General features: G+C 35.8%; 1 protein-coding gene across 6 annotated transcripts in view; it reads left to right on the top strand.

The window, feature by feature from the left end:
• Nucleotides 1-24,109, top strand: part of LOC150058435 (REST corepressor 3) — a 46,270-nt gene that overhangs the window by 4,100 nt on the left and 18,061 nt on the right. For 5 of the 6 annotated variants that reach the window (XM_090341250.1, XM_090341249.1, XM_090341252.1 and 2 more), the window contains exons 3-9: nt 4,928-5,005; nt 8,027-8,079; nt 9,635-9,796; nt 12,093-12,217; nt 12,879-12,957; nt 17,119-17,337; nt 23,697-23,774. In XM_090341250.1, the coding sequence (XP_090197376.1) occupies nt 4,928-5,005; nt 8,027-8,079; nt 9,635-9,796; nt 12,093-12,217; nt 12,879-12,957; nt 17,119-17,337; nt 23,697-23,774 (794 nt within the window). Of the gene's footprint in view, nt 1-4,927; nt 5,006-5,051; nt 5,519-8,026; nt 8,080-9,634; nt 9,797-12,092; nt 12,218-12,878; nt 12,958-17,118; nt 17,338-23,696; nt 23,775-24,109 lie in introns of those variants that run through there. The other variant, XM_090341255.1, reaches the window with a different exon arrangement.

Raw genomic sequence — 24,109 nt, 5'->3', positions numbered from 1 at the left:
GTGCTGATAGATATTGAGCACATCTACAATGAGTACACTTGAGAAAAATATAGGTTTATATTAGTTACTGACTCAGAGTAGAGATTCTGTTACCTTAAGGGATCATTTTTATTAATGTCTTTTACTAATGAATTCTCATCTTTCGACTATGACTGCTAACCTCATGAGGAATGGTTTGGGAGGTGATCATGTCTCATCTTGTTTTATAGCCTTCCATCCAGTATAGCATAGTCACCTTAGATGAATTATGTGACTTCTCCAAGCTTTAGATGATGTTAACTCTTACCACAAGACTAAAACTAATGTATATAAAACATTGGTTTCAAAAATTTTTGCCTTAGTACCCATAAAAGTTTTTTGAAGAAACATTCACATATTTTAAAGTTAACGTCTGTTATTTGCTATTCAGTTTAAATAGTTCCAGAATATAATCTCTGGTATATTAAAAAATAGTACTGTGAAACAAAAGTGTTATCCTTATTTTAAATACATCCAATTAAATAAATTCTGTGGTCATAGAGTATAATACTGTCTTTATACATTGTTAGGCTCTTAGAAATTCTGAAAGTTTACACTCTTCTTTCTTGTCTTTGGAAGGCAGCTATGCTGACCACTATAATGAGATCATTTCCATGTATTTGACCCACATAATCTTATCTTCCATAGTATATGTGTGTTCTTAAAAGGGTATTGTTAATTACCTACCCAGCTTTTCTGCCACGCTTACTGATATGTCCAGAGTTTCTTGGTAAAAAAAAAAAATGTATTCTTTTGAGCATAAAATTCTAAGTGTTAAATCTCTATCCTGAATTCATGTGCAGTTGATTAACACTGTAGTCATTAATAATGCCTTAAGTAAGGTTATACAGTTTTAGACAGTGAGCCCTTAAGATCTAGAATAAAAAGATATGTCCACTTTTAAAATCATTTAAAGAGAAAAGTATTTGACAGAAATAAAATGACCATCCAACATACCATTTTCCCCCTTGAGTTAAGAACTTTTATCATGTCATTTAAAGGAAGCACTTTACAGCTCCCCGTTGGCATAGTGAATAGCATCACTACTCTTGCACTTTGGATCCATGGTTAAGTAAAGTAATAGTTACCGGAACATATACACTGCAATACCACTGCAGTTGATTTGATAACAAAGTTATAGTACTTACATTGTAAGTTTGTGGGACAAAAGGATGATTCCTATTCCAGACAGGACAGAATGGGACTCTAGATTTCATATGACTTGGATTGGTATGCACTTCAGTATTTTATGACCACAGTTGAGCGTGGAAAGTGAAGCCTCAGATAAGAGGGAGACTCCTATTTGACTTATACTGCATATGAGTCTTTAGGCAGATTGCCTGAAAACAACAAAATTGAACATTTGAAAATGAGTTTTAAAACTCAGGCTCCTATACCCCTAGAAAAGTCTTTGCTTCCCACAATTTGAAGCCTATATATTTAGTATGAAAAGTCTAGTCTATAAGTAGTAGAATTAAAACATTTGGAGCATCTTACACATTCTTCATTGACTGTATGTTTCGTATACTCCATTGAAGCTCTCATTTTTCGTGTCACAAGGAAATCTAAAAAGAAATTTGCTATTTCTATAGAAATTCTAGCTTTTCAAATTAATATGTTTATGTAGAAGAATTTTTTTTGTTTTTTGCAGTTACGGTGTTTGAACATAAGGCCTTGCACTTTCTAGATAAGCACTCTGCCGCTCAAGCCACACACCCAGCCTAATCAAATATTTTTGTTTCATAGTAGTTGGTTGTACCCAGAAATGTATAAATTTGTTTTGTAAATTTTGATTAAGAGAGCTAAATGATTTCAAAGAAATTAAACTTTAAATGTCTTATATTAAAAAGTTAAGAATTGATTAACTGTTTTATAAATAATATGCTACTATAGTATATATAGTATATATAGTCATATATATATAGTCTTAAAATTATGGTACCAAGCTAAATTTTGTTATTTGTTACTTAAAGATAATTCTGAAGCTTGGTTACTTGATTGGTGAGTCAGATTTTCAGTGATTTTTCTGAATATCAGACAGTATTGAAATATTATCCTAGTTACTTTCAGTAGATAAAAATAAACAATGAGCTGGGGAGTGGCTCACGCCTATAATTCTAGCTACTCAGGAGGCTGAGATCTGAGGATCTAGGTTAAAAGCCAGCCAGGGCACAAAAGAACCTGAGACTCATCTCCAGTTAACCTCTAGAAAACGGAAGTGGGACTTGGCTCAAGTAGCCTTGAGCTGAAGAGCTCAGGGAGCTCGGCCCAGGCAGCTCAGCCCAGGCCGAGATCAAGCCCCATGACCACCCCCCCCCACACACACACAATAATAATAAAATGAACAATGATTTGTGTGCTTTAAGTATTTGTTAATTCTTACCTTTATATTGGAAAGTGTGAAACACTGGATGCAAAACATCCTAAGGGCCCTGTATCAGTGGCTCCTACCTGTAATCCTAGCTACTCTTGCAGACTGAGATCCAGAGGATCACATTTCAAAGCCAGCCTGGGCGGGAAAGTCCAGAAGATTCTATCTTTAAAATAGCTAGTAAAAAGTCAGGCTGGAAGTGTGGCTCAAATTGTAGAGCCTGAGCCAAGTGAGTGAGCAAGCTTGAGACTGAGTTCAAACCCTGGTACTGAAAAAAAACAATAGAAAAAGAAAAAGGACATAAGGCATAGATGATTTTGGGGGGGGGGTCATGGGGCTTGAACTAAGCCTAGGCGCTGTCCCTAAGCTCTTCAGCTCAAGGCTACCACCCTACCCTTGAGCCAAGCCCCACTTCCTGTTTTCTAGAGGTTAATTGGAGTTAGGAGTCCCAGGTCCTTTTGTTTTTGTGCCTAGGCTGGCCTTGAACCTTGACCTCCAGATCTTAGCCTCTTGAGTAGCTAGGATTACAGGCATAGTCACAGTACTTTCTCCTAACTGTTTATAGGAGAGGACTCAGACCTGAGTTCTAAAATAGTTCTCAAAATACGATTTTAGCAAGTAAGTCTCTTGTTTAAAAGGAATTGGTATAAGAGGACATTAGCCATCTGAGTTATGGTCCTGTGGAATTTATTTAATGGATTGATGAGGGATAAAACGAAGCCTTCTAAACTGGTTGCTGGTGGCTCCTAGTTACTTAGGAGGCTGAGGATTGTTGTTCAGAAACATCCCAGGCAAGAAAGTCTGAGATTCTTATCTCAGATTCTTATTCTTACCAATAAACTACTCAAAAGTACTGGAAGTGGTGCTGTTGCTTAAGTGGTAGAGCGCTAGCAAAAAACCCAGGAACAAAGCCTAGGCCCAGAGGTCAAGCCTCAGAACCAGCAGTAAATAAATAAATAATCTTTGTATGGTGCCTTTGTATTATTGCCTGATAACTTTGTATGAAGATTGTAGTAAGTAGTGTAGATAGTTCCCTTATCCCTGATGTACTTTATCCCAAATGCCTTGTAACCTAAGAAACCATCATAATTTAACCTGAGAATCAGTATGTTATAGGAACAAGTTTTGAGTTCTGGCTATTGGTAGTAGCTATTGTTAATGTATAAAAGTGGGTTACAAATCAAGCACCAGTGGCTCACACCTATAATACTACTCTGGCAGCTGAGATATGAGAATGACAATTCAAATCCAGCTCAGTCAGGAAAGTCCAGGAGACTCTTAACTCCAATTAAGTACCAAAAAAACAGAAGTGGGAACTGTATAGTTCAAGTGATAGAACACTAGCCTTGAGCAGAGAGCTCAAGAACAACACCCAGGCCCTGAGTTCAAACCCCAGGACTGCCAGAGTTACCATGTATTCATAAACAAGTTGTCATTGCTTTATGTGTTGATACTTTTAATTAACTTATGGCCAAAAATTAGTTAGAAACCAAAGACTGCCAAATAAGTATTAAAAGTGCATGCCTGCAATGAATATAGTTGTTCTAGGTAGCTGTGTTGGGCTTCTCTTCATACAGGGCTGAGTTCTGACATTCTAGATTTTAGCATAGTAGGAATATGTTAAGAAGGGATAGAATATTTCTAGACTTAAAAGTATACTTTCCAGTTACATTAAAAAAGAAATGGCATTATTTTGCCTTTAAATTATTAAAGAGAATGAATATTTGTGTAAATAGGAAATGTAATCAAATTAAGCTTAAAATTGTCAGATTTAATGAGAAATAAAATTTTAAATGAACACAAACACTAGTACTCTAATCTAGGCCCATTTAGATCTGAGTCATTACCAATTTCTGGGGCATTCTGTAGTTTAAAAATGGTGATGTGGCTCAAAGTGTTATAGCACTAGCCTTGAGCTGAAGAGCTCAGGGACAGTGCCCAGGCCCAGAATTCAAGCCCTATGACTGACCAAAAAAAGATGTAATTTACCTAAAAAAGATTAAAGTGGCCAGCAATCAGCACTTGGAAATTTTACTTTTTTATGTATATTTCTATATGTCTATTTATGTGTGTATGAATTTATTTAGCAGTATTGGGGTTTGAGGCCAGGGCCTTGAACTTGCTGACATGAGCCATGCCCCTGTCCCTTTCTGTGTTAGGTTTTCAGATTGTAATTGTCTTGCTTTTTGCCCAGGAATCTTCCTACCTAAGCCTGCCAAGTAACTGTGTTTGTAGTCATGTACCACTGTGTCTGGCTTGTTTATTCATATAGAGTGGCACTAATTTTTTGCTTGAGCTGACCTGGAACCATAGACCTGCTGACCTCCATCTCCTGAATAGCTGGGATTACAAGCATGAGTTCCTGAATGTGGCCTTCATTTTCAAAAATAAGATACTATCATTACTGTAAATATTATTCCTTCTCCTTGGTTTTCTATCCTTTGTCTTGCTGGTATTGTACTAAAACAAAGTTTACTTTATGTTTACTTGAATGTAAATAAAATCCATCATATTCAAAGTAATTAATTTTTTTGCCAGGTGCAACGAAGTATACAGATAAAGACAATGGAGGGATGCTTGTATGGTCTCCCTATCACACTGTTCCAGATGCCAAATGTAAGTTTTCTGAGATTGAATGTTAAGGTCAATGGGGATTTATCAGCCAGTTTCATGTGCAACTTATATTTCTTTGTGAATCTTTTAGGTCCTCATACAGTTTTAATCCTTTTTAATGGAGGTTATTGTGTTAGAATATTCTTGCTTTTGATCAATTTGTGCCTGGTACATGAAGAATGAAAAAAAGGTAGGATCTGATGGCATTGCTGCTTAAGTCCTCAAGCAGGGGAGGGAGTTACTCTGTAGACATATGCACAGGCTTTTCCTCAGTCTATGAAGCTGTAAAGAAATACCTTCAAACGTCAAAGAGCCCACTACCATTACCATTTTAAAGAGGAAAGGGGAAAGAACTGACTTCAGCAGCCATCAGGTCAACTTTGTACTCTCCATTTCTGGACGGAGACCTCCTGGATCATTGATCATGCACTTCTTGAATCATGGTGTGGCTTTAGACTTCAGTGTGATGTAGCGGACCTGATCCTTTGCGGCACATCAGATATAGGAAACGTGCAGGTAACAGCACTGAGATTCCACCCCTCCATTCAGTTGTCATTGAATTTATTAAATAACAACAGCAGCAGCACTGAGCAGCCATTCTAGTGTCTATAAAATAAGCTTATCTTTTAAAATATATTGTGGCTTATTTAGTTTCAAGAAAATTAACACTGTCCTATATATCATGTACATAATAAGTCTAATCATGTTTAGTAATAAGGGAACTAAAATGTAAAATTGAGTATGCTTTTTCATACCTGATAGTCTTTCCTATTTAAATGCTATAGAATACCACCAGCTAAAAGTCTTATGGGTAAGAGACCCTATTGTGTGCCCTTAAGGCATTCCTGATAGGAAACATGAAATAGTTTGGTTTGAAACTATAAACTGAGAATCTGAAAAGAGATAGTTGACTTCCAATCTGCATTACATCCAAAGATTCTGTTCAGGGACTGACCTTGTTTTATACAATGATGCATTTCTTAGCAAAATTGAAAACAAAATCTGGAAAGCTAGTATTTCCATGTGGAATGTTCACTGAAGGTCTAGGGCAATGATTTTCAACCTGATTATGAATTGAAATCAAGTGTATTGCTTTAAGAAGCACTAATGTCTAAGCTATCTCAAACCAATTAGATCATGTTTTCAATGTTAAAGCCTGGGCATCTTGTTTTTTAAGGCTCTCTCACTGATTATAACACATAGTCAGGGTTGAGAACCTTGGGTGAACTGGTATTGATTTAGTTTTCTGTCTACACTACTGTAAGATACTATTGCTAAACTTAGTACTTATTGCGATCTATCATGTATTTAGTAATACAGATTCTAAGTAAAATGCAGTATTTGGATTTTCTGTACCAAAAACTTATTTAAACTTAAGGAGATGAATTAGCATTTATAAAAAATAGTTACTGTTTTTAGCAGCAGTTGTTGTAATAGGGCATTCATTTATTAAACTCTACTGACCAATAATAAATAGCCAATACTGACAAGTACTTAAAATACCCGGTGCTGTCCCAAGTACTTTTGGGTATTAGTTCCCGTAATCATGGAAGAAAGATACTGTTTTTTTGTTTTTTTGTTTTGGTTTTTTTGGTCTTTTGGGTTTTTTGTTGTTGTTGCTTTTGGTCGGTCATGGGGCTTGAACTCTGGGCCTGGGCGCTGTCCCTGAGCTCTTCAACTCAAGGCTACCACCCTACCCCTGGGCCTGAGCATTATCCCTGAGCTCTTCAGCTCAAAGCTACTGCCCTACCCCTAGAGCCACAGTGCCACTTCCGATTTTCTAGTGGTTAATTGGAGATAAGAATCTCACGAACTTTAGTGCCCAGGTTGGCTTTGAACCACGATTCTCAGATCTCAGCCTTCTGAGTAGCTAGGATTACAGGTGTCCAGCTTCTATTGTTTTTTACAGTGTGGAAACTAGATACAAAAGTTCACATCACTCGAGGGCAGGAGTTTGGCCTAATGGTAGAGTGCTTACCTAGCACACACAAAGACCTGGGTTCAATTTCTCCATACCACATACATAGAAAAGGCTGATTGTGGTACTATGATTCATGTGTAGAGCTCTAGCCTTGAGAAAGCCCAAGAACAGTGCTCAGGCCCTGAGTTCAAGCCCTGACAGGCAAAAAAAAAGTTCATATATCACTCAACCATAACCAGGAAACTAGAAAAAACAGAAAATCCAGCTGTTAGATATAGCTAGATCAGCTTTTAAGTTTGAGAAAATGTCTTAAAGCCCAAGTCTCTTCAAATAAAGACTAATGAAAAAAATCAAGAAATCATCTTAGTTGGGCACTGGTGGCTCACTCCTAGCTACTCGGCGGACTGAAATCTGAGGATTTCTTTTTTTTTTTTTTTTTTGCCAGTCCTGGGCTTGAGCTCAGGGCCTGAGCACTGTCCTTGGACTTTCTCAAGGCTAGAGCTCTACGACTTGAGCCTCAGCACCACTTCCGGCTTTTTTCTATGTATGTGGTACCGAGGAATCGAACCCGGGTCTTCATGCATGCTAGGCAAGCACTTTAACCACTAGGCCAAACTCCCGGTCCCTAGGCCAAACTCCCGGTCCCTGAGGATTTCAATTTGAAGCATAAGCAGGATAAACCATAAGACCCTTAACTAATTAGCCACCAAAAAACCTGAAGTGGAGCTTAGGGATAACACCCAAGCCCTGAGTTCAAGCCCTAGCACCAGCACAAAAAGAAGAAATTACCTTAGTATTTTATACTGCAATTAGGTATTCTATTGTCTAAACACTTAAGTATTTTTTAGTATGCAAAACTAATTATAGAAACATCACATTTAATACATCATACATGAACTTAGAGATGTAAATAAAATTAGAGATAATAAAATTTTAAATTAGGTGAGCCTGTTTATATCAGTCTCTTTGTGTTCATGGAAGATGGTTTGGTTATTGTTTTATCCCTGTATAATAATTACTTAATCTTGCCATGTTAAAAGAAAAAGCAGACCTGGGCAATTTATTTTAAAGAAAATAATTATATACCATTTTTTTCATTACAGTGGATGAATATATTGCAATTGCAAAGGAGAAACATGGTTACAATGTTGAACAGGTATGCAATCTTTTTTTTTTTCTTTTTGAGATAGTCTCACTTTGTTGCTCAGGGAGACGCAAACTTCTGAGTTCAAGTAATCTTGCTTTAGTCTTCCAAATAGCTAAAAGTACAGATATGTACCCTGCTTTTGAAGTACAGATTCTTACACCTTATTTAAAATAAGTATTATTTCAGCCTTTATAACTAATAGTAATAAGTAGATTTGCTATCAGTGAAGTTGAAAAAAAGATAAAGTTTCTATGAACTTGTATTACCAACTAACTTTCTAATTAGCAACTTGGCAAATTGATCATCATGCAGTTATTTTATCAGTTTTATCTAAACATAAGTTATTTGTGGATTTGGAAGCCTTTGATTTGCCTATTTTGTTTTTTTTTTATGTTAAACAGTTTTATTTCGCACCTAGCATGGAGAATCATACTTGGTCTTTTTTTTTTTTGCCACTCTTGGGGCATGAACCCAGCACCCAGGTACCTCTTTGCACTTAAGGCTAACATTCTACCACTTGAGCCACAATGCCACTTCCAGCTTTTTCTTAGTAGTTTGTTGGAGATAAGAGTCTCACAGTCTTTAGTTCCCTGGACTGGCTTTCAACCTTGATCCTCAGATCTCAGCCTCCTAAGTAGCTAGGATTATAGGCGTGAGCTACCACAGCCCAGTGCCTATTTTGTTCTTAAACCTTGTTTTTCTGTTTAATATATATTTGGAAAAGTTATTCTTTTAAAACATTTTATGTTTATCTGTTCATTTTCATGTTGATACCCAAGTACAGAAAATCACTCTAATATTTTAATGTTTTATATCTTTTGAAGAATGAAAGTATATCCTTTAAATGATATTTAATAATCTATAATAATGATAAGTTCTTATTATAATAGAGAAGGAAATATGAAATTTTTGTAAATGGGCTATTTCAGGCTTTCTTATGACCTGGCAATTAAGTCATTGAAGTAATTTATATGCCTTCTGGTAATTCTATATGCAATAGGTAAAAAAGAACTTTAAAAATATGTGTGATAAAATATTAAATTTTAAAAGTTGCAATAAACCCTTCTTGAAAGTATTTGAGCTTATAATACACTTATAAAATGTTAAAACTTGGATAATTTCCTGTCCCAAGTGAGTATTTCTGGTTTTGAGTTATAATTGAGTTTTATTCAACCGTTGGTTTCATTCACATATTGAGGTACTGGATATATACCTGTTAATATTTCTCCTACACATTGAAAAATATTGTGTGTGGGTAAAAGTCATATTATAGGCCTACAAACCTACGTTAGAAATTAAAGTTACTGTTCAACTCAGTTTTTCGTAGATTCTGCATCACGTATGGGATATATATACATTTACTGTTCTGAAGCTCTGATTTAAATAAATAAATAAATAAATAAACTCTGCTAATTGGACATTCCTGATTAAAACCCCTGAACTGTCAATTTATCTTGAGTTGAAGTCATAGGCTTAAACTTTTAACTGAATTTACATTTAACTTTCTTAAATATGATGGGACATAAATCCATTGAAACCAAAGGGGAATGATTTCTCTTCAAAGGCACTTGGCATGTTGTTCTGGCATAAACATAACATTGAGAAGTCACTTGCTGATCTCCCTAATTTCACTCCCTTTCCGGATGAGTGGACAGTGGAAGATAAAGTCCTATTTGAACAAGCCTTTAGTTTTCATGGGAAGAGCTTTCACAGGATTCAACAAATGGTATGGTGGTTTTGGTCTTATTATGATTCATTCCTGAATGAGATCCTATGTTACTATTGAATACTTCCTAAGTATTAAACACAAAAAACTATTTTCCCTTTGTTTAAAAAGCTTTTTGAAGTACTTCAAAGTATATTTGCATTTGGTTGTATTATACCCAGTCTTTTACGCATGATAGTTATGTGCTACTTCATTTTAACCAGTTTATTTTGACTTGTGTATGTAATAGTTACTAAATATTTGTTATTCCAGGGTAACTTTATTTTTGAATATCTTACTTTTTTGATAGTAGAATTTTATTTCTTACTTTATATATTTTAGAAGAATTAAAATCCGGCTGGGCGCTGGTAGCTCACACCTGTAATCCTAGCTACTCAAGAGGCTGAGATCTGAGAATGGTGGTTCAAAGCTAGCCCAGACACTAAAGTCCATGAGACTTTTATCTCCAGTTAACCACCAGAAAACTGGAAATGTCACTGTGGCTCAAGAGGTAGAGTGCTAGCCTTGAGCCAAAGAGCTCAGGGACAGCCCCTAGGCCCAGAGATGAGCACCATAGCCTACCAGAAAAAGAAAAGAAAGAAAATCAAAGTCCATTTTTTAAAATCCTATTTATTTTAGAAAACCCATTAAACATTTTGAATTAATTTCAGTAATAATGTCTTTTTGGTGGGTGAAGGTGATTGGAATCACCGCTTTACATTTATAATTCTTAAAGATTTTAGTACAGTATTAAAATGATATAAATCTGATATGACACTGCATTTTTTTTTTTTTGCCAGTCCTGAGCTTGAGCTCAGGGCCTGAGCACTGTCCCTGGACTTTTCTCAAGGCTAGCACTCTACCACTTGAGCCTCAGCACCTCTTCTGGCTTTTTTTTATGTATGTGGTACCAAGGAATTGAACCTGAGTCTTCGTGCATGCTAGGCAAGCACTCTACCACTAGGCCAAACTCCCAGCCCATGATACTGCATTTTAATCAAGAATAAAAATTAGATGTTTACGAATACCTCTAGGTATCTTCCACAATTGAAGAGAATATTTTTCTTGGGGAATTTGTTTGCTTACTTGTCAATGTGATCATTAGTCACTTTATTCAAAGACTTCATTAAACTCTGGTTTACATTATTTACAATTTTTAAGACCTCAATATAAGTCTTAAGTATTCAGAAAAATTTACTGTTGAGAATTGAATTATAAGGACTTCTTAAACATTTTGCCCCATGAAAGAGGCCAGATTCAAAAGGCCGCATATGGTATGATTCCATTTATGTGAAATGTCCAGGTAAATCCTCCCAGACAAGAAGTTGAGTGTTTGCCAGAGAAGGGGGGAAAGGAAATAACAGGGAATGACTGCTAATGGATATAGAATTTCTAGTTGAGGTTATAAAAATGTCATGGAATTAGATGGAGATAACAGCATAACTTTACAAAACCATAGTAAAAATACTGAGTTGTACACTTAACATGGTGAATTTTATTATATCCTAAAAATTCCAACTCAGTTCCAGAGAAATCAGAGAAATTGAGTAGTTTTTTCTGTAATTTTTTTTGTATTTTTTTTCTTTTTCTTTTTCTTTTTTTTTTTGCCAGTGCTGGGCTTGAGCTGAAGGCCTGAACACTGTCCTTGGACTTTCTCAAGGCTAGAGCTCTACCATTGGAGCCTCAGTACCACTTCCGGCTCTTTTTTCTATATATGTGGTACAGAGGAATCGAACTGGGGTCTTCGTGCATGCTAGGCAAGCTAATTGAGTAGTTTTTTAAGGAAATTATTATTGAATGTTTACATGGCTAGAGACTTGTGAGGACATTCTATTCTATGTTAGTTCATGACATCTTCCATTTCCTCCTCAGAACAAACAGTGCTGTTTATTCAAATGTGTCATGACATTGATATATTGGGGTACTATGACTTTTTTTTTCCTCTTAAAATTATTTTATTAAATTGATTCATTGGGAATTAAATCTTTTAGTGTTTAGTTCAATATTGTACATATACATGGTTTTGCCCATAAATATCATAACTCAGTCTTCAAAGAAATGAAATTTATTTCCAAGTGGTATCCTCAAGTTATGTATGACATGTAAATTTGAATTACCTGCATGAATAACAGACAAATTGATTGAATTACAGAAGTCGCATAAATTACTTTTAACAGCAATTTTTAGCTAATAATTTATCAGGTAGCCCCAAAATATTTTTCATTTTTGGCTTATCAAAGAGTAGTATCAATTATATATCTTGTTAATCAGAATTTATGAATAAAACTTGCTAATATTAACAGGATTTCTTTTTAAGCTTCCAGATAAGACAATTGCAAGCCTTGTAAAATATTACTATTCTTGGAAAAAAACTCGCTCTAGGACAAGTTTAATGGATCGACAGGCTCGTAAACTAGCCAATAGACATAATCAGGGTGACAGGTAGGTTGGATGCCTTACTATAGTTATATTGTTAGGGACTTTGCATTGAATTGCTTATATTTCATAAATAAAAAAAAATTTTCCCAGTACTTTAAGTATTCTTACTGTGACAGGCTGAGCCACGTGGTTAGAAGTCTTAGTAATAAGAATTTTCCTTCAACTCTAAACTGTAATCATAAGTGCTTTTTACTGTTGATATATTCAGTGAATATATTTACTGTTGGAGAAGATATTTCTGTGGAAGATTCATTCCACATTTACCTACAAAACTGAAGTTCCCATTATTGTAATTGTCTTACTGGTGGTAGAAAATCATTTTGTTTCTTGGCTTTTGTCTGTCTTTACACTCCAACTGGAGAACTGAAATTTGTATTACGTCTAATTATATGTGTTCTCTTTCTCATATGTTTCTTTCTAAATCTCTTTTCCATTGATTAGCTTTATTTTTGTAGCTAGAAATGTTTGCTAAAATGGTTCTTTAGCTCATAAAGAATAGCTGTTTCAAACAGTATAAAAATCTAATTTACGAATTCATCATCACGATGAAAGTTCTTTTTTTTTAATATTTAGTAAAATTATTAGAAGGTATATTACAGTTTGGTAAGAGAATGAGGATAAAATAAAATGAAAGAAAATTACGTCTACTATTTCTTTGTTTCAGTGATGATGATATGGAAGAAACACACCCAATGGATGGTAATGATAGTGATTATGATCCTAAAAAAGAAGCCAAAAAAGAGGTAATGTTCATTAGAAGTTCTTGTCGATGTTCTGCAAAACTATTTAAAAGTAATTTATAGTAGCTCATATTAAGAAATAGCAGTGTGTGTTCATGTGCACGAGTGCATATGTGCATGTATCAATCCTCAGGGCCTGGGTGCTGACCCTAAGTTCTTTTTCTCAAGGCTAGCGCTCTACCACTTGAGCCACAGCTGCATTTGTGACTTTCTGATGGTTAATTGGAGATAAGAGTCTCATGGACTTTCCTACCAAGCTGCCTGGCTTCAAACCATAACCCTCAGATCTCAGCCTCCTGGGATTATAGGCTTGCACCATCAGCACCTGGCTAAGTTAAGATTTACTGTTTTTTGATGGTACTGGAGATTGAACTAAATGGGTTGTTTACCACTTGAGCAACTTCCTCAATCTGTCAATCCTCTTATATACTCAGTTTCATGTCCCTTTCTAGCTCTCGTCATTACTTTAAATTCTTATAATGTTGTTTTTTTTTTTCTTGAACTCAGGGCCTGAGCACTGTCCTTGTTACAGCACCACTTCCCGCTTTTCTATGTATGTGGTACCAAGGAATCGAACCTGGGTCTTCATGCATGCTAGGCAAGCACTCTACCACTAGGCCAAATTCCTGACCCATATATTAATGAATTTTTTAAGCCTACTCTACCTGAAGTTGATACTTTGCTAATTTCCTTTCTACTGATAGTCTCAAATTCCTTGTTTTTTTCATCTCCCCCTCATCCAAACTTGACCTTTCTATTCTGTTTCCCTGACTCTTCTGCTATATCTTTTATAGCCTTATATATAAACCCAAAATGTACTAGTGAATTCATTTTTTTCTCTTTTTTGCCAGTTCTGGGGCTTGAACTCAGGGCCTGGGCGCTGTCCTTGGGTTTCTCAAGGCTCTAGTGTTCTACCACCTGAGCCACAGCACCACTTCTGGCTTTTCTGTGTATGTGGTACAGAAGAATCAAACCTAGGGCTTTGTGCATGCTAGACAACACTCTATCACTAGGCCACGATCCTGGCCCAGTTGAATTCTTATATTGAAGGGCCTTTGCAGGAGAAAAATAGCACCATTTTGTAAATTGATGCTACTACAAAAATAAAGTAGCTTCCCATCTCAAGGTCTTAGTACCTCTCATATCTTTACCTCTAACTCTTGGTTTTTTCCTTTGGCAATATATGATCCTTTTTAAGTATGCAGGACACAGCAAATCTTGTATACAAGATTTTATTTTATTATCTAGGCAACTATTACTCTGTTTCTCTACCTGTCTTCTCTAGCAGCTATACTCTTTCAACCATACTCTTGAGTTTGCCTTAGCCTGTTTCTGTCTCATCCCTTCACTGAAATTGCCAGCAGATAAACCACTGACCTAACTACCACATTCAGTGACTAATTACCCATTGTGTCCTACTTTTACTTATATTATTTCATAGTATTAACCCTTCCCTTCTTGGAAATATTTTACTTGTAGCTATGTATGGTGTCACAAACCTATCATGCCATCACTGGGGAGAGTCATGAGGTTGAAACTAGCTTGAGCTATGTAGTAAGATCTTGTCTCAAAAAAATAGATAAGGAAATAATCTTTGGAGTACCTTTTGTTGATTCATGTCTACCTTTTAAATTATGTGTCTTCATTTTAGTGACATCTTTTTTCTTTCCATTTACTTCACTCACTTTGTTTCTCTCAAATAATTATAAATTTTTTCTCTTCTCTCTTTTGATTGCCCTACTTTCAGCTATTTTCTGTCTTTTCCCCAGATTTTGCATATTACCCTTTCAGTCTACTGCTCCTGTTTGCAATGTCATCTTTTCAAAACCAGTCTTCCTGTGCATCCCTTCTATGGTTTGGTCTACAGAAGGACTATCATAAACTGACCTAGAATGCATTTCCCATCACTTCACACATATTTCATACTTTACTTCCCAGGTTCAGGCTATTTTGATTCCTTTTGCTGTAATTTCTTCCCAAATCTGCATAAAAGATTCCTCATAAATATATAAGATGTAGACTTTAAAAAAAAATCTAGCTTGTACTGCCATCCTTATTTTTTCTTAGGTCTATATTGTATTACTAATTATTCTAAACAGCATGTGTTTATTCATAGTCCTCTCCCCCACACACACACATGTGCTTGTTCCTGAATAGGAAGCTCCTTAAGAGCTGTTTTAGGGCCAAGATGCACTAAGCCCTGAGTTCAGTTCCTTGGTACCACATACACAGAAAAAGCTGGAAGTGGTTCTGTGGCTCCAATGGTAGAGTGCTAGTCTTGAGAAAGCTCAAGGACAGTGTCAAGACCCTGAGTTCAAGCCCTAGAACAGGCTGTTTCATCTATCTTTTTATTTCTAGAGCCTGATAAATAATAAACATTCTGTAAAATTATTATAATGAATGAGAATATATTGTATAAAATCATGACTTATACAAGTACAAGAGGTGAGTAATATGGTTTCATATATTTTTTCTATAAAAAATATGGATAGAATCCTATTTTTCCCAAGTATGCAAGATTATATATCTCCATTTGACTTTGAATTTGCCTATATTCTTATCCTATTATTAAATATGAAATAAGTGTAATTAGTTAATATGAAATGAAAGTTTAAAAATACTGAAGGATATTGTGAGGCTATGGTGAGTGCAAGGCTAGCATGGCACTTCATGCATGCTGGGCAAACCACTAGGCCAAACTCCCGGCCTCAAACCCTGGAGCTTTTGAACAAGGCAAATGCTAGCTCTTAAATACTTACTTACTCCTTTGGAGTTTTACTTTCTCGTCATTTCTGGTCTCAGAGGAATTACCTTACCTCCCTGCCAGCTCAAACAAATTGTAAGTTTTTAGAATACTGAACCCAGCAACTTTAGGAGTGTTAACAATAGGAGGGATATTGTATTTGGGGTATTGAATTTTAAGTAATAAAATAAATTACGCCCATTATACAACTGTTTTATGAATTTTATTCAGTTACTAAAGAATTGCATTATTAAATTTTTCAGTGAAATAAACTTCTACCTTCCAGGTTAAAAAGGTTTTAATAAATTATTCTCCCAGAAGAATAGAATACCATTGCAAGTAATAATGCTGTATTACTTAGTATTTCATGGTCATTATTCTTAGAACCTTTAATGAGGCATAAATTGATACTTTATTTGTGGATTTGGACACTCTACCGCTTGAGCCAAATGTCCAGCCCTGCTTTTTTTTTTTTAATTGTAAAGATGATGTACATAAGAGTTACAGTTACATAAGGGAGCTTTGCTTTTTTTTTTTGCCAGTTCTGGGGCTTGAACTCAGGGCCTGAGCACTGTCCTTGGGCTTTCTCAAGGCCAGAGCTCTACCATTTGAGCCACAGCACCACTTCTAGATTTTTCTATGTATGTGGTACCAAGGAATCGAACCCAGGTCTTTGTGCATGGTAGACAAGCACTAGGCTAAACTCCTGGCCCCAGACCAAACTCCCAGCCCCTGCTTTTTGATTTTTATTTTGGAAACAAAGTCTACCGGAGAGGGATTAAAACCTCAGCCTCTTGAGTAACTAGAATTATACATGGGAGTCACCAGTGCTCTGCTTAGACCTTGTAAACCTTTAGAGTAAACCTGTACTGCCCACTTTTTAGGGGAATAGTACCAGAGCTTGAACTCCAGGCCTTGCGATCTTGCTTAGTTTTTTTCATTCAAAATGGTGCTCTGCCACTTGAGCACCTCATATATTTTTCTACCCAAACTGACTTTGAACCTCAGTCCTCAGATCTCAGCCTTTTGAAAAGCCAGGATTACAGGCATGAGCTCCCAGCACCTGGCTTCTTTCTTATCTTTAAAAAAATGCATAATAAATTGTAATTTGAAGAGTTTCTTTGCCCTTTACTGATTATGGAAACTATAGCCCATCTTGAAGCAAAGAAGAATAGAACTTAACTTAATGTTCAATTTTTCTTATAGTCCACAGGGCCTAGAAACCAAACATTTGAGTGGATTAAACAAGAATATATTAGGCTGTTATGCTGTATCTCCCCCATCAACTAGTGTGTGTATGTGCACGTGTGCATTCATTTGAGCCTATGTATAATATAATTGGTTAGAAGCATTTTTCCAATATACCTAGACAGTATACACTTACAACCATCCACAACCAATTATGCTATCTATTCTTTTAGGGTAGTACTGAACAACCTGTCCAAACCAGCAAAATTGGCCTTGGAAGGAGAGAGTATCAGAGTTTACAACATCGCCATCATTCTCAACGTTCTAAGTGCCGTCCACCAAAGGGCATGTATTTAACCCAAGAAGATGTAGTAGCTGTTTCCTGTAGTCCCAATGCAGCCAACACCATCCTGAGGCAACTGGATATGGAGTTGATTTCTCTAAAACGTCAGGTATTTTATAAAAATATATATATAGTTTGTTTTTTTAAGTGGTGCTTGGATTGAACCCAGGGTTTTGTACTATGGTTGGCAAGCCCTACCATTAAGCTACACTTCTCTAGCTCACTCTCATTCTTTAAGACTGACCAAAAAAAAAGAAAGAAAAAAAAAAGAGGAAGAAGAAAAAGAAGAAAAGTTTAGCTTATTTGCAAGTATAAAATACTAAGACTCTACCAGCATTTCTATATATTAGCTCTGTCATCTCAGACAAATTCTGTAAGCACATAAAGCTTCAGTTTCTCCCTATGAAATTGGAGTAATTGTCATCTTTCACTTGGAGATTGTTGGGAGTGATACATGTAGTTTATTTACCAGTGGTACATTTTGAATGCCCAATGAGTAATTACTTTAATTGTCATCATTAATAGTAGTAGCAACAGTATAGTTAAGTGTATCTTCATCATAATTGTGTGGTTACAATTATGTAACCATCTTTCCAACCCAGTCCTATCAAGTTTCCTTTTTCCCTTTCACATGTATTTGTAAAGTATTTTGACTATATTCACCCTACCTGTCTTCATTACCCACCTATTTACCACTAGTACATATGTAATTTTGTTTTTGTTCTTCTTATCCCTTAAACCTTAGTGTTCTTCTAAGTCTTTACTTTCTTAGTCTTTATCAACCAAGCCACACTATCAACTGACTTTTTTCTCAGCTGCCTGATGGTCCCTAAGAGATTTTTTTTTCTGAATTTCATATCTGTTGAAGCATGAGAATCACCTTTAATTCAGTTGTTGCCATTATCCCTCCACTGGCAATATCAACCCAAGTGATAACCAAGTTATGTGAATTTTTTTCTCTGAAATTTCCTTTAAATCAATCCTTTTTATTCCACCATTGTTGCCTTTGTTTCAGGCCCTTGCCACCATGTGTCTGACAGTAACTATCACATTTATTTCTAGCTCCATATTTTTTAATTGCTATTCTCTAGCTCCATGCCACATATACTCACCATTATGAATATAGTCAAGGTCATTCATCTTAAAGCTCACTGTTAGTTTCTCCTTACCTGTAGCCGATCACAATATAAGTAAATTGGGATATATGAGAAGGTAATGTTAAGGGAGTGGGAGAGAAGCAAAAAAAAAAAAGGAGGTAATGTTAAGAAATCTGATAATTAGGGCCAGGAGTGACCTAGTGTAGAATGTTTGCCTAGCATGCACAAAACCCTGGGTTTGATTCCTTAGTACCACATGCAGAGAAAAAGCTGGAAGTGGTGCTGTGGCTCAAGTGGCAGAGCACTAGCCTTGAGCAAAAAGGAAACTGTCCAAGGACAGTGCCTATGCCCTGAGTTCTAGCCCCAGAACTGGCAGAAAAAAAGAAAGAAAAAGAAATTTATTCCAAGTTAGGAAAAGATATTTATTTCAAGTTAGGAAAGCTGTGAAGGTCCTATGTCATATTCCCATTTTTTAACTCTTATCTCTTCCTTTTTTTCTTTTCTGGTACTAATTTAGAGATTATTATATGCATCCTTACTTTATCTTTGTGTATTTAAAATAGAATCTTGATCTTTGATTTTTAAGTTGTACAGTTAAGAAATTACTAGTTCAGAATATTGGAGAATTTGAAATAAATGCATAATCTTACCAGTAAAACAAGATTGAGTTAATAATACACCACATTATATAAAATATAAGACATAGTAGAGGACCAAGATTCTCTTACCTTAAATGTGTACATATTTTTCTATCTCTTCACCCAGATTATTCACTGAAACTATTTTTTATATCTCTTTGCTTTTTCCCTGAATAAATACATAACACATTAGCTTATTTTTTTCTTTTTCTTTTTTTTTTTCGGTTAATTGATGATAAGAGCCTCACAGGCTGAGCTGCCTTTTAACCTCAATCCTCAGATCTCAGCCTCCTGAGTAACTAGGGTTACAGGTGTGAGCCACTGGCGCTGGTCTTTGGCTTCTTATTTCTTACCACCATTTTTTTCTCTTATATTTTTAAATCTACTTTCTGCCCCATTCTTTTTCTACTACTCAGAAAGCTATTTTAAACTCCTTATCTATGAATGAATTGCTAGATCTAATGTTTCCTGCTTCCCTTCTTGGTTCTTATATCTCTTGACCACCCAGTAGTACTTGACACTGTCTACCTACTTGGAATTTCTTTCACTTGACTTCTGTGATACTGGCCTCTTAAGTAGTTTGTGTGTGGGTGTGTGTGTGGGTGTGGGTGTGTGTGTGTGTGTGTGTATGAAAGAGAATTGAGTGCTTGGCCTTGAGTCAAATCGTATCTTCCAAACCATAAATAAAAAAGAAGCTGGGAGTTTGGCCTAGGTAGAGTGCTTGCCTAGCATGCACAAAGACCCGGGTTCGATTCCTCAGTACCACATATATAGAAAAAAGCTGGAAGTGGTGCTGAGGCTCAAGTGGTAGAGCTCTATCCTTGAGAAAGTTCAAGGACAGTGCTCAGGCCCTGAGCTCATTCCCAGGACTGGCAAAAATAACTAACTAAATAAAGAAAGAAAGAAGAAGAAAAGAAAAAAAAAACCTTCTAAAATAATTTCTTAAAAGTTCCTCCCCAAAAAATGAAGGAATAAGGATTAGGGATTTAGTTCAGTGGAAGAGCATTTGCCTGGTGAGTACAAGGCTCTAAGTTCAATCCTCAGCACTAAAAAGAAAAAAGAAAAACAAAGGGAAGAAATAAAATGTAGCCCATCACTTGCATTTATGCATTTATATTTCATCCTTATCAGTGCTATTGTATTGATAGATTGTTTATATTCATTTTTAAAAGATATTTTTTTGTGTTCCTGCTTTGGATATTCATTGATAAGTGACATAGTAAAGGGCTGCATAAATGTAGTAAACAGTCCATAAGTTTTGCTAATTATTGCTACTTTTATCTGTTAGATTCCTTTCACATACAGTGGCCAAAATGGTTTTCTCTATAGTCATGTTAGCTGTCTATTTCTGTTTTCCCCTCATTTCGTATAGGGCCACAATTATTCAACTAATCATGTATCCATGATTTACCCTAATTCTCTGCAATTTACAAAATAGTCTTAAATTTCTTTAACTCATCTCTGCATGTGATCACCATGTTTCCTAATCCCTACTATTTTTCTTTTCATGTTATATTTTAGATAGATAGATAGATAGATAGATAGATAGATAGATAGATAGATAGATTGATTGACGGAGGGGTGGGGGGTAGCCAGTCCTGGGGCTTGAACTCAGAGCCTGGGCACTAGCCCTAAGCTTCTTTTGCTCAAGGATAGCACTCTTCCACTTAAGCATAGCTCCTCTTCTAGTGGTTTTGTTTTTTTTTTTTTTTTTTTGTAGTTTAGTGGAGGCAAGAGTCTCATAGAGTTTCTTGCTTCTTGGGCTGGCCATGAATCCTAGTCCTCAGATCTCAGCCTCCTCAGTAGCTATGATTACAGGTATGAGGCACCAGTGTCCAATTTTATTTATATATTTTTTATTATCCAAATAGTTGTACAAAAGTGTTACCAGTTAACAAATTAGTATATGCAGTACATATTGATTGACGTTGCTTCTATCATCATTCTCAACCTAATCCTACTGTTTCAGTGGTTTTCTTAATCACTTAATATTTCTCAGATTATTGAATTAATCTATCCTTTCATCTCATTAAGTTCTCCTCATTACTGTTGGCATTATCTTTCAAAATGGCAGTTATATCATGTACTTCCCTTATGCAAAACCTTCGGCTTCCTGCAGTCTATACTCAAATTCAAATTCTCCTCTGACCCCACTCTAACTTCTAGTTCATACCTTAACATCTTTGTTTCTTCCTAAATGTTATTCTGCCTGAATTTTTTTTTTCTCTCCCCAACCTGCCTAACTCTTACTAATCCATTAAAACTTGATTTGGAGCTGAGCACTATTGTCTCACACCTGTAATCCTAGCTACTCAGGAGGCTGAGCTCTAAGGATTGTGGTTCAAAGCCAGCCCAGCCACCAAAGTCCATGAGGCACTTATTTCCAGTTAACCATCAGAAAACCAGCAGTAGAGCAGTAGCCTTGAGCTAAAGAGCTCAGGAACAACACCCAGACCCAGAGTTCAAGCCCCACAAACAACCCAAAAAAAAAAAGATGTGATTTGAGTATCATCTCTTCTGGGACATTTTCCCTTGTCTTCCCTACCACCTATGTGACAGCGTACACACAGACATCTTTATTCTTCTCTCTTTTCCTTCAAGTCTGTGTTAGGTATTTTAGCCTTTTATCATACCATTATGTTTCTTTATCTTTCTGCTAGTCTACCTTGATAACTGAGGCTTCACGCTTTACATTTGTATGTCTAAGATAGCCAGCTAACTGTCCTTAAACCATCCTAAATTTCTGTGTTTCAGTTTCTTTAAGATCTACCTCTGGTGGAAAAAAAATTTTACAAATAACTTTAGAAATATCTAGAAAATAAGGAAGAAGTAAACTATTAATCCTAACAATATTCTAAGTAGATACTTAATATTATTGCTAAAAGAGCAAGACTGTAAGGACTAGGGGATTACTCAGAGCACTTGCCATAGCATGAGGCCCTGAGTTCAAACATAATACCACGAAAAATCAATTAATTAAGACATATGATATAAATTCAGATTCTACCTTCAATATATGTGGCCTGCGCAAAGTATGTTACTTTATGTCATCCTTAGCAATAAAGTGGTTCTAACAGAAGTAAGAATCAAGGGCAGTATAGCCCACAATTGGAATCCCATCTATTCTGGATGTGGAGGTGGGAGTACCATAGTTTGAGGCCAGCCTGGGGTAGACTCTTATCTAAAAAAAAAAAAAAAAAAAAAAAAACAGAAGCAAAAACAAAAACCAAGCCAGATATGGTAGTTCATACCTGTAATTATAGCTATTGGGAATAGGTAGATTGTGATCTGAGACCAGCCTGGGCAAAAATGGGAGAAATTGAGAGACAGTGTCAGTTCTACTCTCTTGCTTTGAAATCATGAATTTGTTCCAAGGCATTTGATAGGCTAGAGAATAATTTGAGCATAGTGTAAATTTTATGTGTTCTTGAGTGTGATTTTTGTCAGTGAAAGTGTTCCCAACTGACCTATATAGACTCTCAGACCTCAAATGTGAATCAGCTGAATTCACTGTGTGTCATGAACCACACATGTCTGATGTATAACTTGGACCTGATTTTAAGTAACCCTCCTTCTATCACTTCACAATAACTCATAAGCTGCAACCATTTTGATGCCCACTTCTGCAAGCAGCCTTCAGATCTTTTTCAAGGTAAAGTACAATCTTTATCATTTACAAATTTATAACTGTTTACAATATATTAAACTGTACTACTGTTTTTCGTTAGGTTCCTTTCTTTTCTTGTTTGTCATTAGTGAAGGTTTTGAGTGTTATATCCCAGCTACCTTTTCCCCCTAAGACTTATATTTTGTACTGCATATTTTGCATAATATAATGACTTTTCTTTTGGTAGTACTGGAGTTTGAACTCAAGGTCTTGTGCTTCCTGGATGGGTGCTCTATTGCTGAGCCATACCTCTAACCTTGATTTTCCCTGATTATTTTTTGACATAGAGTCTTGTTTCTAGCCTAGTATGCATCTGGATTGTGAGTCACCGATTTTAGGATTCCCTTCATCAATAGCATGACAGATACATGCCACTATATCCATCTTCTCTCTGTTGAGGTGGGGTTCATTGACTTTGCTGTCCCAGCTAGCCTGGCAACTGTGAACCTCCCAATGTCGGTCTTCCTCATAGCTTAGGGTGACAGGCATACACCGCTGCACCCAGTTATGAGATGAGAAAGGGCCTCACAAACTTTTCTGACTAGATTCATCCAAGAGCTTTCCAATTTCAGCTTCCTAAGTAGGTAGGATTACAGGCTTGAGCCACTGGTACTCAGTTAGTATAATGACTTTTAAAATTGTATGCGTTGTACTTACCCAGAAGGTGTTTATTGAGAATTAAAGGATTTATTTTGTAAAAAGTACCAAGGATAATGTTTTATGCTTAGTAAACACTAGCTACCATCATAATTAATTTTATGGAAATAATTGTTCTTTGGGGCTGAAGATATAGTTCAGTGGTAGACTTCTTGCCTGTCATAGTGAGGCCCATGGTTCAACCCCCCCAGCACCACCAAAAACTATGATTTATGATATTCAAAGCCTTATTCAAAATCTATTAGTCTATTAAGGCATGTTAGTTGAATGACTGGTATATCTAAAATGTGATAACAATATGTTCTCCTGATATAAAATGTAAGATGGTTTTAATATGTATCCTTTCTGTTTACTGAAAAATATACCTGAAAATGTCATTTGATTCACCTTTTGGGTTATTTTGTTTAAGGTTCAGAATGCTAAACAAGTAAATAGCGCACTTAAACAGAAAATGGAAGGTGGAATTGAAGAATTCAAACCTCCTGAGGTATGATATTGAAAAATACTTGTAATTCCGTGAAACTTTGTTGAATGTTTTTAGTACTTCAAAGATTTCACAATATGAACTATAATTTTAATTATTATTTAGTTAATCTTTTGAAGGTTGACTAATCCTTTTGTATCTATTTCTTTTCTATTCTTAACATTTTTTTAATCAAGCAAAGTACTTAGGGAAAATAGGAACAAGAATAGGACCAGTGTATGTGAAAGTTGGAGATCATTAATAAGCAAACGGGTGCCTTTCTGGATATATAGCAATGTTTGTTCAAGCCCTTTTCTGTTTGTGTGAATTGGTGGCATAACAAAAATAAATCACACACA

Source organism: Megascapheus bottae, chromosome 10 (genome assembly GCF_031878675.1).
Source record: "Megascapheus bottae isolate mThoBot1 chromosome 10, mThoBot2.hap1, whole genome shotgun sequence".
In the NCBI taxonomy this organism is placed as follows: domain Eukaryota; kingdom Metazoa; phylum Chordata; class Mammalia; order Rodentia; family Geomyidae; genus Megascapheus; species Megascapheus bottae.
Note: the sequence above shows the minus strand (reverse complement) of the source record. Positions and strands in the feature narration are given on the sequence as shown.